This window comes from Pterocles gutturalis, unplaced genomic scaffold, assembly GCF_000699245.1.
Source record: "Pterocles gutturalis isolate BGI_N339 unplaced genomic scaffold, ASM69924v1 scaffold39278, whole genome shotgun sequence".
Taxonomy (NCBI): domain Eukaryota; kingdom Metazoa; phylum Chordata; class Aves; order Pterocliformes; family Pteroclidae; genus Pterocles; species Pterocles gutturalis.
The window spans coordinates 17,609-35,799 of NW_010119383.1; the positions used below are offsets into that span (position 1 = coordinate 17,609).

General features: G+C 45.1%; 1 protein-coding gene across 1 annotated transcript in view; it reads left to right on the forward strand.

The window, feature by feature from the left end:
* Nucleotides 1–7,957: 7,957 nt before the first annotated feature.
* LOC104464009 (mitogen-activated protein kinase kinase kinase 3-like) overlaps nucleotides 7,958–18,191 on the forward strand; it is a gene marked incomplete at both ends in the record, with an annotated part of 36,429 nt that continues 26,195 nt past the window's right edge. Inside the window, one exon of the mRNA XM_010076558.1 lies at nucleotides 7,958–8,067. Within this exon, the coding sequence (XP_010074860.1) occupies nucleotides 7,958–8,067 (110 nt within the window). The remainder of the gene's footprint in view (nucleotides 8,068–18,191) is intronic.

Genomic DNA, 18,191 nt, shown 5'->3' on the forward strand with positions numbered 1-18,191 from the left:
CAAGCCCATTCCTGAGCAGTAATTTCTGTCCCCTTTTGCAAGAGGCTGTAAAGGGAAGGGTTGGCTCTGATCTAAACAGGTTCTCTGATCTGTTGAAAGTGCAATTTTACCAATAGTTGTATGGGTCACCTCAGGCACAGCATGGGGGAGGGAGGGAATAGGAGGCAGGAACTCTCAAAATGAGCTTTACCCCTGAGAAAAGGGTCTGTGAGATAGGATAACTGTACCCTAAAACTACAAATGTTTATCATTTGGCGTAATGGACCTCTGTAGCTGTCAAAAGCCTCTGATGGGTTTGGTGTTGTTTCTTTTCACAAAGCAGTTACTGGTTGTGCTCTAAAAGCAAAATTCAAAATCCAAACCAGTGTCATTTATGGAGAGCAAACCTTCACCATTGATTTGTCAGATAAAGTATTAATAATCTCCTATACCTATTGGGTGGTGCACCCTTTAGTGTCATAATTCCTTGATAAGGAGAAACGTGCTTTCAGGAAACCCCAGCACCTCACAGCATTACTTATCTACGTGAGTTTGTGTGTCCCAAGCATAACACGTCAGTGAGCAATCTCCTGCCAAGAAATCCTGCATATCAGGAGGGTCTTTCCTCACTTCCTCATGTATAATTGCTCTGCTCGACCTGCTGAGCTGTGCCCTGCCCTCCAGTCGTACACAGGGGTGACCTTGCCATCCCTTGGGTGGGGTTGCAGGAGGGTGAACAACAGCAGGATCCAGCTGCCGGCAAGCCTTTGCTGACTTGCAAAGGGAACGCGCTCCACTGGTGTGTCTGCTACAGTGCACAGTAATCTGGACTGGGGGAGACTTAACTGGATAATTTTTCTCTTTATCAGATACTGACCACTGCTCCAGACGGTTGCAAAGTCATTTGTGCACGTGGGTTTAATTTACATGGAGCTTTCTCTGCATCTCTGTCACTAGATGGATGCCTGCAGCAATCTTGTTTTGCCACAGGCCATTCACAGACAGCCCTTCTAAGGGGGCTAAGTTACAAAACAGCATTTGTAGCTGCCTGGGAGAGTGTCTGGGGTCCCTTCCTTGCTTGCTTAGGGGCTTTTGTTATGGTCCAAGTGAGGCACTTGAGCTTCTAACTCGCTGGTCTGTTTCCTAGTATTGACAGGGACAGTCACTGTGACACTGTTTACTTACTAACTGATGCCTTCTGCTATTTAGAATCATAGAACCATTTAGGTTGGAACAGACCCTTAAGCTTTTTTTCCCTCTAGCTTTTCCAGAAATGGCAGCATTTGTCTTCACAAGCAATTTCTTTGACACCTGCTTTCACATAGATAAGTGTTTTCTAGTTCTCTGGACCAGGGGAGCAAACCCAGGACTGATATGACATTGACTTTCTAACAAAGGTAGTGGGCAGTCCAAGTTGCTGTTGGTCCAGTAGACATGAACTTTCGCTGTAAAGTGAGGGCCAAGCTTGCTGTTCCCCCATATTCACACTGCTAATAGAAATGAAAAGGTGTTGTGGTCATTGAACATTATATGCTACTTTGATCTTTGCTCTGCTCTTCATAAAGAAAAAGAAAGAGCTGTGGGAATGGATTAAGGGTTAATCTAATGCAAGAAGCTATGTGTTTCCATTTAGTTAAATGAAGAAGAGTTAAAAGAGGATGAGAACGCAGTCTGTGAATACCTGCAGAAGAAGGGGGTGTGGGATTGTGTTAATAGAGGTGTCTCCAAGATATAGGGATGTCAAGACCTAATGAGTAGAGTTATGAAGTGAGCTATACTCAAACTGGAATTTAGAGAGATATTTGTTACAGTGAGGTTGTTGGAATAAGTGCATGAGCTGAGAGTGAGACTTTCTGGATAGCCCTTTCTGAAAGAGGCTGTTCTGCATGGTTCCAGGTCAAGATCATGATGCAGAGGCTGCTAAATGAATTTCTGTGGCCTTTGTATACAGCCAGGAAGGCTAGATCGAGTTAAGTCCTTTCTGAATTTAAGCTTTGTTAATGTATTTATCTCTGGCTGCAGGCTTGTGTAGTCTTGGGCAAGACTTTTCTCTGTCTCAGATTCCTGTCCATAAAATGAAACATAACAGCTCATCTCTCTTTGCACCTGACAGTCCATCAGGACAGAGGCTGCCCTTTACAGGTACTGAGTGATGCTGAGGTTGTGAGTCTTGGCTTTCAGTTGAGGTTCTTTTTAGAAATGATAAATGTCGTATACCAGTTATACCAGTTAATCAAATAAATGTATGTGTTCCAAAACCACAGAAAATGAAAGGCTGATGTCCTTTGCAGGCCGAAGTTAAGACTGTCAGTGTCATAGTCATGTGGTTCTGTATTTTTTTTACACTATGTTTTGTTACATTTCAGCATTTTTCACACTTTTGTTCAAAGCCTTGCCTTTTGAAAGGGCTTTTACTGAAGGTGACAGTGTTTCTGTGAGGTTTCTCATCCTCTTCTCATCCCCTCTGAGCCTTCACAGAACTCTTCCCTTTGCCTGGGGATATCCCCAGCGGTTGCATCACCTTCCAGAGAGGTGGATGCTAGCGACAGAGCCTGCTGCTGGAATTTACACAGGCACAACGGCTGAACCGGGCTATCAACATGACAGTTGCGAAAAGCACAATGGGATCTTTAGTGACCACAAGCGGTCACGTCTGTGGTTTTATGTTGGATTCAAGCGGAAGTGTGTAGGACAACATGCAGCCCCTTAGCCACACGCTCCAGCCTTGCTCATTCATGACTCAAAGGACAATATTCTTCTCTTCTTCAATACCGAGGATTTTTCCCTGACTTTTCCCAGCTCCAGCTCTGGCTGATGTGTGAGAGAGGCCAAAATCAGAACTTGCTGTGTTTTACAAAGCTCTGTTTTACTTCTTCAGGCTTTTCTGTGTGCTTCATCCAGCTGGTCCTTTTTTTTGCAGTGTTGATGGAAGCAGCTTCATGGAACTACCGTAAGCTGCCTCTTAGTAATGACCTATTAGCGAAGCCAACAATAACAGCACTGTCTAGACCATCTGAACACAGCTAAATTATTCCTTTGTCCCTTCTTCATTTGCTTTCTCTTCTGACTGCTGAATTGTTTTGGGTGGTCCGTGTTGACCTTCAGGCTCGCTATTTCTTCCTTGCTTTTTTTTTTTTTTTTTTTTTTTTCCCCCTCCTTGTTCAGCAGTGAGCCTGCTGTACTAAGAGTGAAACTCCAGGTTCCTCTCTCCCACACACATGCTGGAACTGAAGCCATGTAGAAGTGCTGGAAATGTGTATCTGAAGGGCAGAGACATGTGTCATCTTGTGGCTTTTTGATTTCACTTTATACTTAATTTTTTGCTAAGTGCTGAATGCCCTGGATTCACATTGGTAGTGCCTGGGACCTGTGACTCTTAACATCTTACAGAACTGAAAAGTTGATGAGAGAAGAAGGTATTCTGTTTTTTATAAGATCCTGACAAAATGGATCAGTGGACTTTTATTAAAGGATAAAAACAACCTTCCCATGTCCACTGTTGCTCCACTGGTCATTGCTTCCTAGGAGGGCTCTTGGTTTACCTCTTCTGTGTGTTCCTCTCCTCTATGTGACTATGGATATTTCCCTAATCCCCAAACCTTTGGGAAATGAGTATCTTTGAGACCTCTATTATGTTTGGTTGGAAGTGGTCCTTGGTTGGATGGGCTGGGAGCATGATCAAATGAGCTTTGTCATAGGAAGCTGCCTTAAAAAAGCACAAAATTGGGGTGTTGGTGGGGAGGGAAGAAATAAATGAGTTTCCTACTAAGGGAAATAGCTGAAAATAAAGAGTGAGCTGAGGGTGGAAGAAGAGACACAGGGGACAAACGGCCAATGCTAAACACAATTCATTCTTACATTTCGTTTTTGCTGTCTGTACAATCAGCTTTTATTTGTCCTGGCCTTCCATGGTAGAAATATTCCTGTTTACATGTAGTGCTGGGGAGGGAGCAGGCTTTGTTGTACGATTCATCCTGTCAGCCTACAATACCTGAAGTGAGTTTGTACAAAATAGTGCAAGAGTGAAGCTGGGCCAGAAGGTTGTTCAGGAGCAAGAACCTGCTCACACTGCACAAAGTCAGTGGTTTCCATGAGTCTCCAAGTCCATCTGAGCTCTGTGGATACTTCACTGGTGTTGTGCAACTTGCAGCTGTTTTGTTCTGGAATCGCGGCAAAGCCTGGGAAGATGTTTGCTGTGTGGTCTCAAGGCTGAAGCATACTTGGTTCCTGCCAGTGCTCAATCAGGAGAACCTCATCTTGCATATCCCTTGGGCATGGGATTCCTGTCGATTCCCTGGCATTTTCCCCTGGGGAGAGCCATCCACTCTGCACCTTCTCGCTCAAACCAAGCCAAACGGAGTGCGAGCAGCCTGTGACGCCCCTTTCGCTGGAGAGGCTTGGGAGTGGCATTTGGATTTAATTATCCAAGTAAGTTTCAGTGCTTGTTTGAATTGTGACTGAACTGGCTGAGCTGGCTGCTTGTTTCCATGGAACAAAGTTCTCCACCCTCCTTGGGAGTCAGCTTGGAGACCCCAAGAGCAGTAATTAGGATGGGCAAGAGGCTTAGTCTGGAGAGCATCGGTTCCTGTGCAGAGCTGTCATGGAGAGGACTGGGAAGTGTCAGTGTTGCAACCGATGATGCAAATTATGCTCCTGCTCTGAACTTTCTTCAGAGCATGGTGTGGGTTTTTTTTTCTTTTGCTTTGTTTTGAACAGTTGAGGGTTTGGTCATAGTCCCTCTGAAACTACTGTTCTCTTGGTCTAAAAACACACTGTTAAAAGTGCATTAAAGTAGTTAAAAAGCTACTTAAGCACATAGAAATGCGTTACTTCAAGGAAATAACGTGTTACTGTTCGTGCTTAAGTTGTGTTCTTTCACGCTCCAGTAGCAGAAAGCAACCTTTCCTATTCGTGTAGGAAGAAGTTTTCTTGTCTTTTTTTTGTAGCAGTGATGGCCTGGATGAGTATTTTGGGTTCCTGACAAGTAACACCCATGTTTTATAATAAAAAATTCTCAAATGCTCTTCAGAATGCTCTTTGGCATAGGCTTTTTAGTAGATGGAGGAACAAAGATGCTGAGCCGACAGCCTAAATATTGGGAATATCTTCTCGTTCCTTCTTTTTTTTTCTTCTAATACCTGATTCAGGACAGCTAGGACCCACTTTTATACCACTGATTAAGTCGATGGTTGGGTATTTCTGAAAATAGGCTAAATGTAAGCAGTTCCTGAAAATGAGTGGATGCTTCTTGCTTTGCTATGTTGGGAGAAATGCAAAAGGATGCTTCTGACAGAGATGTGTAGCCTGACTTTCTAGGGAAATGTGACTTCCATAATCATGCAGGTGGGGTTGCAGCACAAGGAATATTTAAACCTATATTTGCTAGACTCAGAAGACTGAGTTGCAGAAAGTTTTGACAAAACTGATGGGTAGGTAGAAGGGAAAGACTCTGTTATTGCTTTGAGGGCAATGTAATACAAACCCAACCTTTCCTGCCCATTGGTAACCTCTTGGTGTTTAATGAGAAGACAGAAGTCCATGGAAAATTGACCTTCCTTGCTTTCTCAATCAGTAAACAACTTGTCATGAGTTAGTTTGAATACGCTGACTTGGTGGCCAGCATAAGCCTCATGTGGTGGGATGAGCAGTGAGGACATCCAGGTTTTCTGTGCACCCTGCAGAGGTGATTGCCAGTCACAGGCTCTCTGAGTTTTGCAGGGCTGCTCACTTACAGCTTCCTTCTAGTGAAACTACGCTGCAGTCCCTTGTGACCCCTGTCCATAACTTACCCACAGGAAGAACACTGAAGCAGTGACCATAAATGCACGTCTCTAGTGGTAATAGTGATAGGATCCACTTCAGCTCAAAGATGATGTCTTCAGTGATGCCATGTGCTTTGTCAGACATCCTAGTAAAAATGTGGTTCATGCTCTTCCTCTCGGCTGCATGGTTAATCCTCATGGGTACCTGTGGGATGTGGTAGGAGCTTTCTGGGATGTGGTTTGTGGGGGGCTTGGGCCAGGTCTTTCTCCTGGGAGGAACTGTGGGAGCAGCTCACAGTCACTCCACGAAACTTCGAAGTTACTCTGTCCCGGTTTGTTGGTTTATTATTATATTTTACTACTATTGACCTCCAGCAAACCCTGCTGTCCCTCCTTGGGACAGGCAGTGCGGACTCTTGTAAGTCCTGGAATATCCTCACAGGGCACTGGTGGGTTAAGCAGAGATGCATCTCTTTGCAGATGGTGCCAGGTGTGTCCAAGGAGGTTTGGAGATGGGAGAGTCATGGTGAATCGGGTGGTTTTGCAAGCAAAAGCCCAGCTCTGCCACTGCTGCGTTTTGTGTCAGCGAGTTCAGGAAAATTTTGTTGTCACTCGGGTTGGAAAAAAAGAAGGGGGTGAGGGGTGTTTTAGAGATTATAGCTTTGGTGGAAAATTCCTGGAGGGTGGTGTGTGGGGTTTTTGTTTTTGTGGGTTTTTTTTTTAACTTGTTCCTCCCCCCTTTCCCTTCCCCTTCCACAAAAAAAAAAAAGGGGCTTTTTTCTTCGTTTTTTGTGTTGTTTTTTTTCCTACTACAAAATCTGTCTGGAAAACTGTGCTTGTCCCCAGAGGTCCCTTTTAACAAAAAAACAAAACAAATCACCAAAACCCAAACTATGGGAACATTATAGTTCTTTTGTTGTTTTCCTGAACTAGAACTGAACGTTATCTTTTTCTTGAGTGTTTTCTTGTAGCATTTCAGGTTCCTCTCCCTGCCACCCCTCTAGAAAAACATACCTGTGTTTTTAGTGGGTGGGGAAATGTGGAAGAGGAGCGGAATTACACTTCAATGTGTGTTGTTATAAATTTTAATATTTTTAAATTATATATTTAATGTTGATACGTAAATATATATTTACATTATACTATTATATATATTATATTCTTAATGTGTATACACACATTGCCTACAGGAAAATGGAAGATGTAGGCATTTTCCTAATGCCTCATGTATTATATGTAGAGCTCATTTCTGAGTTCTAAAATAAAAGTGACACTGGATTTTAAACATTTCCCCCCATTTTTCCCTTTATTTCTTTAATGAGATGGCTCTGGGTGTGCAGCATGCATGAGAAGTCTTTTTCTCACACCTTTTACTTTTGTCACAGCTTCAGTCCTGATACAACCCAGCAGGAGAAGCAGGAAAAGAGGAGGTGATGCTCTGTCTGAGCATGAGTATCCAAGGCATATACGTCCCTGGGGAAAGAACCTCAGTCTTTGGGTCCAGTCCCATGTGATTTCTTTTTTTTTTTTTTTTTTTGACATCTTTCAAATCTTTGCAGACTTTTAGTTAAATCTGCAGACTGGCTTGGAGCAGGGATGGCTCTGTCCCTGGAAACACTGGGTTTTACACAGATGCTCTCAGTGTGTCTCTCTTCCATCCTGGATAGTCGAGTTTGTTGTCTCTTCTAGTGAGTTTGTTGCCCTCTCCTCTGGTTTCTCACTGGCTCTAGTATTGAAAATCAGTTGTGGCTCCTGAGAGTCTTTAATGAAGAGGGAGGGAAGGAGATGAAAAGCTGGGTTGTACTCCACCTGCTGTGTGAGCTTTCTGGGTCTGGAAAGGTTTCTCTTGTATGGACCATCGTCTTGCATTTCACAAACTAGATCCACCGCCCCTGGACAGTATGTCTACCATATGGGTCCCTCTCCAAAGGGCTCCGTGGGCAGCAGACATGGGCTATGAGCTGGAGGAGCAGTGGCCACCTACACTCAGCCACTGGCTTTTCTGGGGACCTATCTCACCTGTGATGAAGAAACCTGTATTTCCAAGACACGATGGGCTTGGAGGGACTGTGGTGTAGTCTTTGAATGCCTCTCTTAATAGGAGTCTTTTGACCCATTTGGGTTGAAAGATTGTATTTGCAATGCCATAGTTTTACTCAGTGCTTCCAGGGGTGAGGTTGCATTCCACACTTCAGTTCTCTCTCCTTCTTTTACAGATGAAGAAGAAGCTCTGAACTCTATTATGAAGGACTTGGCAGCGTTGGGCAAATGTGGGGGGCTGCTGGACAACAACAGGAATAAAAACAGTGTCCACTGCAGCAAACAGGTAAGGCATTGCTTGAGTCCACCCCAAACTGCAGTAGACCGAAGAGGTGGGCATGTGGATGCCCCATCGCTGGAGGGGTTCAAGGCTAGGCTGGATGAGGCTTTGAGCAACCTGGGCTAGTGGGAGGTGTCCCTGCCCATGGCAGGGGGTTGGAACTCGATGGTCTTTAAGGTCCCTTCCAACCCAAACCATTCTGTGATTCCATGAAAACTGGTTTCAAATCTCAAATCCCACCCCACGGCACTTCTTTCTCTTGCTTAGCTCTGAAAGTAGTAGAACACGTTACAGGCTATGCAGCTTTAAGATTTGGATTAGTAAAATGTTTTCGATTGACAGCGTTGATGAAATACAATATTTATCATGTGCACATTTTACTTAAGATATTTGAAAGACAGACTGCCAATTTTGAGCTGAAGACACCCAGGCTCTTCTGGGAGGAATAATGTCATTCTTATATAAAGTGTTTAAATATTAATTACTAGTGTTTATGCTCCTAAAACCAAACATTTTGTCCCTGTTGCACATTCAGGGTTGATTTGATGAGCAAAAACATTGTCCCTAGGGCAATGTCAGAAATTATTTGCTGACACTGATATAATAGCTAAAGTGGATTTAATAGCCTGTTTGTGTATGGAACAAATATTATGCAAACATGAAAATTGTGAAGAAAGAATTCAGTTGTTAAAATAGCAAGAAAATAAGAAGGGGAAAATAATTAAGAGGACCAGGAAGCTGCTGGAGAAGCATGTGAACAAATCCACTTGGAATTCCACTTCTTGTGCTATGGCTTAGAATAAACTTGAAATCAATTTTGCAATTGCTGAATGCTTAGCAAGGAAGAAAACAAATTGTCATTTACTGTCGTCATGCATATTTTAATGGCAATTGTGCTACTAAGAAGGAACTCTGAATCCAGAGGGGAAAAATCCTTTCCCCAGTCCCTCTAGACTTCCTAGACACATGTAGACGAAAACACGTGCGCACGTAGCATGTCTGTTTTAAAGGGTGTCCTGGCGGTAGCAGCTGTCCAAGTTGAATCACTGGATTTGTGTTCAGCTCTTGCTGAAATAAGTCCAAGATGTTTACAAAACTGACCAGAGAAGTTCAGAGCTGGCTCTCTGCAGCTGCAGGCAAAGCAGACAATCCAGCGTAGCTTTGGATGGCTCCAAGGGCAGCACTTTCTGCAAGTTGATGGGTGGGGACTGTACCAAGCCATCTTGGGATGCTTTCAGGATAGCAAAGTGTTTTAGTCTCCTCTTAAATAACATATCTCACAATGGGAGAAAATCCCTGCTGTCGTTTTTGAAAACTGTTTCTGTAAATGCTGCAGGTACACAGTTAACCAGATATTTAGTTGAGAATAAGGAAAATAGTATTTTTGTTGGCTGAATTCTTATCTACAGAAGTTTCATAAAATTGAAGTCTTTCAATCAAATTTGTATCCACAGCCCATTCCACTCTGTATCTTCATTTATAAATCACCAATAGAGTTACGTTGTGCTCCAATATTAGCTTTAGAATTCTTGGCTATAATTTTATTATAGTAGGAATCAAACTGTTCTTCCTGGTTACAACACTGATGGTTGGGAAAACATTGCCTCCTTTACGATTTTTCTTTTTATCCATAAGCGTACCAGCCGTAACTGCCTGCTCCTAGTTACTCATAGCTCTCTGATGGAGGAGGCACAAATAGTCAGAATCGTGCTCTCCTCATGCATCCGGGACTAAGGATTCAGACCAACAGGCCCCACGAGATGAAGGGCGTTGGAGGACGTTAAATTGTTGCTTCACTAAATTGGACTAGCTGGAACAAGTTTGGCTCATGGGATGACGGGAGTCTAGTCTGCGAGGTGGGGAGTGGCCAAAGTAGGTGGATTTAGTGAACACTTGGTTCATGTTTGCAGCTCAGAAACTTTTAATCGACATGTTTGGGTCACTTTTAGTTTTTTTTCTTGTTTTTTAGCACAGAAATTGATTGGGATGGGAAAAATTAGTTTGGAAATGCTGTTGTTACGCCTGTGATTTGTTGTTCCTGTGGTACTTGGTGTTCCCTTTTCTTCCCCTCCCCCCTCCATGATCAGGTTGGCTGTTTGGGCTGAAGGATGTACTGCACAGTCTCCCTTCTTGGAGGGGGAGAGTGAGGCATTGGGGCATTTAGATGCTAAATTTTCCTCTTGGGAATTTCATTGTAGGTGTCTGTTATGAGGCCCTGCAGCAACATGCTCACATTGAAATACTTGGGTCTGGATATTCAGTTGTTAGATTTAAAAAAATATATTTTTTTTTTTTCTGCAAAAGAATGCTTTTCTGAGGCATGGGAATCCTTTAGTCAGTGTTCCAAATTCCCACTGAAAAACACTTTAAACAAGAATGTGTTGACTAACTAGCCTGTCCCTTTGTGGCTTGCAGCAGTTTTTTTGGTCCACAGAGAAACAAAACCAAAGTGTTATATCATCCCTGTCTCCTGGAGGGGTTCCTCAGTGCTCTCTTGACAGAAGTTGAAATTTGGAGCCTGCCAGACACTATTCCTGGTAGGACTGGGCCACACAAGAAAGTAGTCTGTGGTGGTGTGTGCTACACAACATTTCTTCCCGAAAGTATTGACAGTTTTGCTTCAGATCATTTTATGAAATGAACTTACCCTTTGGCAAATTGGCTAAAAATCTTTCTTTTTTTAGTTTGCTTTCCTTACAAATGAGTTCAGGACTAAGGCTGAGTTTCTGGATAGAATAGACTAGACTAGACCAGACTATTTCAGTTGGAAAGGACGTACAGTGATCATCTAGTCCAACTGCCTGGGCATTTCAGAGCTGACCAGGCTGAAGCATGTTGTTAAGGGCATTGTCCAAATGCCTCTTAAACACTGACAGGCTTGGGGCATCCACCACCTCTCTAGGAAGACTGTTCCAATGTTTGACCACCCTCTCGGTAAAGACATGCTTCCTGATGTCCAGTCTAAACCTCCCCTGGTGCAGCTTTGAACCATTCCCACGTGTCCTGTCACTGGGTACCAGGAGAAGAGCTCAGCACCTCATTCTTGACATCCCCTCCTCCGGAAGCTGCAGAGAGCAATGCGGTCGCCCCTCAGCCCCCTTTTCTCCAAACTAGACAAGCCCAAAGTCCTCAGACGCTCCTCACAGGACATTCCTGCCAGCCTTTCACCAGCTTTGTTGCCCTCCTCTGGATGCATTCAAGGACCTTCACATCCTTCTTAAATTGTGGGGCTAAAACTGCAGAGAGCACTCAAGGTGAGGTCTACTGCCTCTCATGGTAGAACAAGCTGGAAATGAGGACACCAACACTTGATACATGGTGTGGATGAGTTTCCTCCCTTAGATTGCCCATGCAGCTGGCAGTAGATGTGATGGATGAGCTTGAATCTCCTGGGTCCTGGTCAGGTGTGTCAGCCCCTATGTTACGCTGCCTTCCTGCCTTGTGAGAAAACGGTGTAGAGGGATGGAGATGGACACCCTTCTCCTTCTGCATGCGAGTCACAATCTGTGAAAGGGAGCAGTTCCCTAGGAACAGAGGGATCATCCTGACATTATTCCTAGTGCATCATCTGCACTATTATTCCTCCATTATTCCTCGTGCATCCTCTGGCGTGGCTAGAAGGAGTCCTTTCAGGCAGTCTCCTGGACTGAAGAGGCAAGGGCGTTCATTTATAGCAGGGGCTCTGAAGAGGAGAAGGAAGAAATGTCAGAATAAAGATCTGAATGGTAATCACTAAGGAGAAAGATGAGTGGGATAAGAAGGGAAACCAGAAAGAATTAGAAATCCCAAAGAAAAGCATGGAGGAAAAAGGAACAATTATATTAACATTTATTTTTCATCTGTCTCTTTATGTCGCCATCCATTTATGTATATAAATAGCGCTTGGCAACTCACAGCATGAAGCTGGTTGTCAGTGCTGAGCTTTGGTCTAATGAGGAGGCACTGGCCTGGGCCTCTATCACAGCTGATGACAGCTAGCAATTCCTCTGACACGTTCATTTTGATTACAAGTTCTCCCACAGCAATAAAGTCCAATATTTGTGAGGAACGTTTTCCCATGAACAACAAATGTCAGACTGACCTAAAAGTTGTTCTTTTAGTAAATTACCTCTGGACTCTCTTTGGCAAGTCAGATGCAGAACAAGGCTTGCTCATAACTAGAACAAAATACAGCTCATGTTCTAGAGCTCTCTGTAGGTCTTCAAGCAGACTGAAAAGAGTGTGTCTTTATCACCTCTGTTTTACTGTTGGGGAGTATGATGGGGGTCCATAAATATCACCTTAAAGATGGGAGGTCTGCAGGGCTTGCCCCACCTGGGGGTTAGAAGCAAGGGACCGAGAGGGGAGCAGCACCCGCTGGGACAGCCTTTGCTGGAGGTGGCAAAGGCAGTGGAGTCCCAAGGATTTGGGGCTTTCCCTTATCTGTCTGTGGAGCTGACTTGGGTGTTAAGAGGGTAATACCAAGGAGAAATGCAACTGGAAAAAAGTTTGTTCCCTACTGGGTAGGTGGTTTTGGATAAACGTTTTGAAGCCTGTGATTTCTGCTGCTGTATAAACCCAAAATATCTATAACAGGGAGCAGTGAACCCTCTAGACATCATCTTTCCACTGGCCTCTGAGCTGCTCACATGCTGGGCTTGCTTTTTCAGAGCTGTAAGGATCCAGGGGCACCAGGATTTCTTGTAGCTTCCACCTCCCTGAAGGGAGAAGAGGGCAACCCCAGACAAACCCCTTTCTGTTTGATTGCTGAATAACCCGAAACGCGTGGGGGTTCTGTGCAGATAATTCCTAATGACGCGGATTAGTCATCTCCTATTGCGGTTTAGGGAAGCTCTCCAGCTGTCTGGCTTGTAACGAACGTCCTGTTGCTAGAAGCAGGGGCGAGCACAGGACTAATGCAAACGACGTGTATGTCGGGGAGGTGGAGAAGTCCCCTCAGCCTGGCCCTGCGGTGCTGATTTCTCTTGGCTGAAGCCAGAAGTTGAGGAGAAAACCCACCGCTTTGTGGCTTTGTACAAAGGAGTAACTAGAGCGCTAATGCTCAGAGGGGTTTTCTCATTGTTTCCTAATCCAACAAGCAGAAAATAAGAGAAGTGAAAATAATGCCTCTGCTTACCCTCTGGCATGCAGAAGTGGGTCTCCTTCATTGTCCCTATTTTACCCAGGGGGAAAACTGAGGCAAAGTGAGTGTCCAAGGTCTCATGGGTGGGTAAGACCAAAGCTGGAATGAGCCTCTTTTGGTGCAGTGCTGAAGGGAAGAGGAGGTACCTTGCAGTGATTTTCCTGCCTTTCTTGACCTCAGAAGGGTTAATGCTGATGTCGGAGGCTTTGTCCCAAGTGGTTTGTGAGGCAACCATGGATGTGGGTGGAAAGAGCGATCCAAAGGCTCCTGTCCCCGTGATGTCTCAGCGTAGGCAAAGCTGCCCTCTGGTTGGGTTTGACAAGAGCAGGTTTAAAAGCAAGCCACAGAGATGGGATCCGACCACAACGCTGTTTCTGATGGCAGCTGAGTTTGGGAGGAGGAGAGGACATGATGTGGGGAGTCTTTGAGCTTGGTTCTTGTCTGGATTTTGCGGTGTGACAGTTTTAGGTGTTTTGGCTCTCAGTGCCACGCTAGCACACAGACAGACGTGGAGGTGCTGGGCTGTCTCCTCTGGTGGGTCCCTGCCTGCAGTCGGTGGCATCGAGGAGATGCAGCGAGGGTGTCCCGGGGCCATCAGACACCCTTCTCCATGGTCACGGCATTGCTCAGCTTGGTCCCATGCTCTCATCTGATCGACCCTCAGGGTGTTCAGCAGCTGAGGGTGCTCAGCACCTTCTGTTCCTCCAAAGCTGCTTCCATTTTAGGCCTAACCGCGTGTTTTCCTGCTCTCCGTGTGTGCTTTTATTACAAACAGCAGTCAGCTCTTCAGGGATCTCTGTATAAGATCATGATTCACCTCGTTTGGATACACTTTTTCCATTTTTTTTTCTAACGTTTTCCTTAATCTAAACCAGCATGCAGGGCTGGTTGTGCCAGCTCCGGGGGCTGAGCTTGGCCGAGCCCGATGGGGTGCATGGTCCCCAGCCGAGCACCTCGTGGGCAGAAGCAGTTGTTCCCTTTCCCCCCCCCAGGTTCCTTCAGCACTTCCTCTAAAGCTTGGCAGTTGTGGTCTTTTCATGAAATTAGAAGTTTTGAGGAAGGAGCTAAAAATACCTCAAGGAAAGCCTGGAAAGATGGTGATGGGTTTGTGGCCACTGCAGTGGCTTTGCTTTTCCCTTTTGGAGGCGGATGGCAAGAAGAGTAAAATACCATTTGTTAGCAGGGCTAGAGGAAGTGCCGGTCCAAGTATCTTGGAGAAGGAATTATTCCAGAAGTGAAGGGAATTACTGTGGTATTTCCTGTCAGGATTGTCGCTTGTTTTGTTTGTGTCGCAGCAGGGTCTACAGGCGCCAGCCGAGACGTGGGCTCCTCCGTGCCCCATGTTGTACGGAAATGCACGTGGAGAGGGGAAAGTTGCTCAGCACATACAACCCAGGAGATGAAACATCTAAATTTTGTGCTTGGCTCTGCCATTCTTCTGCTTCATAGAATGAATCATTAAATCACAGAATGGTTTGGGTTGGAAGGACCTTTAAAGATCATCTAGTCCAACCCCCTGCCATGGGCAGGGACACCTCCCACTAGCCCAGGTTGCTCAAAGCCTCATCCAGCCTGGCCTTGAACCCCTCCAGGGATGGGCCATCCAAACCTTCTCTGGGCAACCTGGGCCACTGCCTCACCACCCTCATCATAAAAAATTTCTTCCTTATATCCAGCCTACGTCTAGCCTCTTGCAGTTTAAAACTGTTGCCCTTTGTCCTTTCCTGGTAAAAAGTCTCTCTCTGTCTTATAAAGCTCCTTTTATATATTGAAAGGCTTCAATAAGGTCTCGCTGGAGCCTTTTCTTTTCTAGGTTGGGCTTTTTCTTCACACTCTTAGCCAAACCACCTCATGTCTTCGTGCCTCAGTTTCCCCTGCTTGCTCCATTACCTGCCTCAGCTTTCACAGTGCTCCATGAAACCATCAATGAAACCCTCTGCCAGAGTCAGTTTTGAAAGCTGGTGCCTTGTGGCATGGCCTTACCCCTCTCTTTGACCGCATTTAACACACACCCTTCTTGGATGTGTCTGCTCATTCTCCTACACCAACTAATGACTTCTTGATTGTGGGGAGAACAAGGCTGCCATTAACCTCATGTGACATCTGAGGGCAAGGAAGGTAAATAGCACGACTTGGATTGTGCAAGGAGGAGTCACTGTTGTCTCCATCCCTCACAAAATTGCAAAAGTGAGTAGGACCCAGCAGCCTCCACCACCTGCACCTCTTCCACGACCTTCCTTCTCCCATTTTCACGTGTGTTGAGGTCCTTATGGAGAAGATGCTGATGCTGCCTTCCTCACGATCGTGTGTTTGAGACGCTGGGTGCAGACTCACATAAGATTTTGCTCCAGCACTTGGCAGTGCCCCAGACTCCCTGTGTAATCTCAAACCAGTTGCTCCAAACCAGATTTCCATGGGTGTAAAAAATCACAGCCTGCTCCAGCATTTAGGAAGTGCTTTGCATCCCCCTGGGATTTCCTAGTGCTTTGGGCACTGCCCTTTTTTTTTTTTTTTTTTAAAGGAAAAAAGAATTTGTTCATGATAGCAGTGATGAATTCAGCTTTAGCTGTGGGTCAAAAACATGAGCAAGTCAAGGGAAGTTTGCAAAATAAAACTGTAACCAAGTTCTTAGACTATGTGTATATATATTTCTCCCTCTTTCAAATGCTTATGAGTTTAAGCTCTTTGTTTCTTTGAGGGAAGCAAAAGGTAGTGGGTTTTATATCAGCAAAAAAGAATAAATAGTAGTCTAATTAACAAATGAAGTGGGTTTTCATTCCCCTGTTGCAGCCGATGTGTTGCTCTGCTCAGAAGTAGAGCGAAGCAGTGTGGGGCAGCTGGCTTCCTTCTGCTGGCTTTGGGCCACAGCACATCAGCCCTGTTGTTGATGTAGAAGAAAAGGATGCAGCAGGGTCGTGGCTGGGTTGGTTGGTTTTTTTTGGTTTTTTTTTCTCCTTTCTCTCTCTGGAGCTTTATATGAGTGTTTTGACATTTTCCAGCCACAAGCTGTTTTTCAAAACTTATTTGTCTGTGAAATTTGTGTTGCTCAGCATAAACAGGCAACGTGTGCTCCATCCCAGCTCGGTGCAGGGCTTGGATCTGTGCTGAAAGTGAAACCTGTGTTTTGAAAGGTTTCCTGCAGCGAGGCCAGAGCTGCGTGAGCTTTTCCCCTTACACGTCCTGCTCCTTTGTAAGGAGAAACCTCGAAAGTTCCTTGCTCTGATTTTTTTCTCTTACTTTAGAGAAGGGCTTTGCAGAGTTACAGGCAGTGAACCCACACCAGCTGATTTACTGCCAGCATCCAGGAGCGATGAACCAGCCAGGCCCTGTTCAGAGAGGCACATGCAAATAAAAATTGGCATAAAAGAGGCCGTATCTTTTTTCTTTTCCAACAGCCATAATCCAAAGTGGCAATCCCACCCATATTTGCCTGTCTCTCTAGAATGATTTGGACCTTCAACACTAGGTTAGTTATGGTCATCTCTTCTCCTTCTGAATTTTGGATTGATGTAGAGTTAGTTTGGTTCTAGAAGCAAACCTGGAGTTTGTCCAAATATTGTGGGTCTGGAGAACTGGCTGTAGACACTGAGGTGATGTAAGTGCCTCTTATGCTGCTGGAGTGCCCCACTGGGTGACTGTCAGGGTCCTGGTTCTTCCTGGCCTTTCTGGAAACACTGAAAATGCCATGAGAAGAGATAAAAAGGATGCGTTTTGGATGATCCAACGTGTTTACCCTGAATCTGCTGGAGTTTTTTAAGCTTTTCAACTGAATCATCTCCAGCCTTGACTTCCTGAACTTCAGTGGGTGTTTGCAGAACTTGAGGAGCTGTAAGTTTAAAAATAAACCTCAGGACGCCCGTCCAGCTCATTTTCCTCATCAGAGACAAAGCTGTGGCTCTGCTTTGCCTCTGAGAGGATGGAAAGTGTGCCTTCATGTGCTGGCAATCCAGGGCTAGAGATAAGGCCCTTGCTCAGGAAGGGCTGTCACCCACCCATGCAGGGATTATCCCTGTGAGATGTGGGCAGCACGGGATCGAGCCTTCCTGGTGTCACACGTTGGAGGGAGGTGGTGAGCACTTTTTTCTCCATAGGAAGAAACCCACAATTTGAGGAGGCTTGTGTGCACTAGCAGGGGCAGAGCCCTGGTTAACTGGGTGACTAAATCTGGTCTGGGAAGTCAAGAGGGTTTTGATCTGCCTTGGAGACCATTGGAAAGTCCTGGCACGAGCCAAGGGATGCTGGTGGGATGCTTGGTTCAGGCTTGGTCTGAGAAGCTGAGTGAATGAAAAGGCTCCTTGTGGTCTCAGTCACTGCTAAATATGCACAAATAGAGGATGGGAGAAGTGGCTTTTACTAGTCCCTGCACAGCTGTCTGCCCAGTCTGCCCGTGACTCCGCTGTCTCTTTGGGCAAATTTAATGATTTCTCTTGAGGTGAGCAATGGGTCAGTTCAGTGTTGGCATTTACTGTGTACCGTGTAGTGATGCCTGACATACTTTGCATTTTGTGGGTCCTAACAAAGTAACAGCCACCCTCACCCCAGCACTGTTGGCTTTCAAAATCCAGGACTGTCTCTCCACTTCCATTATAGGATGCTTGCTTTTACTTCCTATTTCTTTGCCCCAAACATTCCTGTGTTCTATTAAACATCCTCAGAGCTTTGCTTTTTGGGTTTTCAACAGAAAAGCACTGGTGTAAAACCATGGGAAGCACTGAAGATGGACGGACATCAGACACTTAACATGCTTGCCCCTTTGATAACAGTGCCTTGTTCCCAACTGAGTTCAGAGCACTCAAAATTTTCCACTGTTATTAATGCTTTTTATTAAAACTAAGTTATACAGATGAGTGTCCTCTTGTTTACAGACCTTATTTTTTGACAAGCACATTTGTCAGCAGTGTGGAGTTTCCTCACAGTCTGGGAGTCCAGCAGACAGCTTGGCCCTAAATAGACTAGATGCCCGCTGGAGTTGGGGGAGCATCTCTGAGAACTGCTGTCAGCTTTGGAT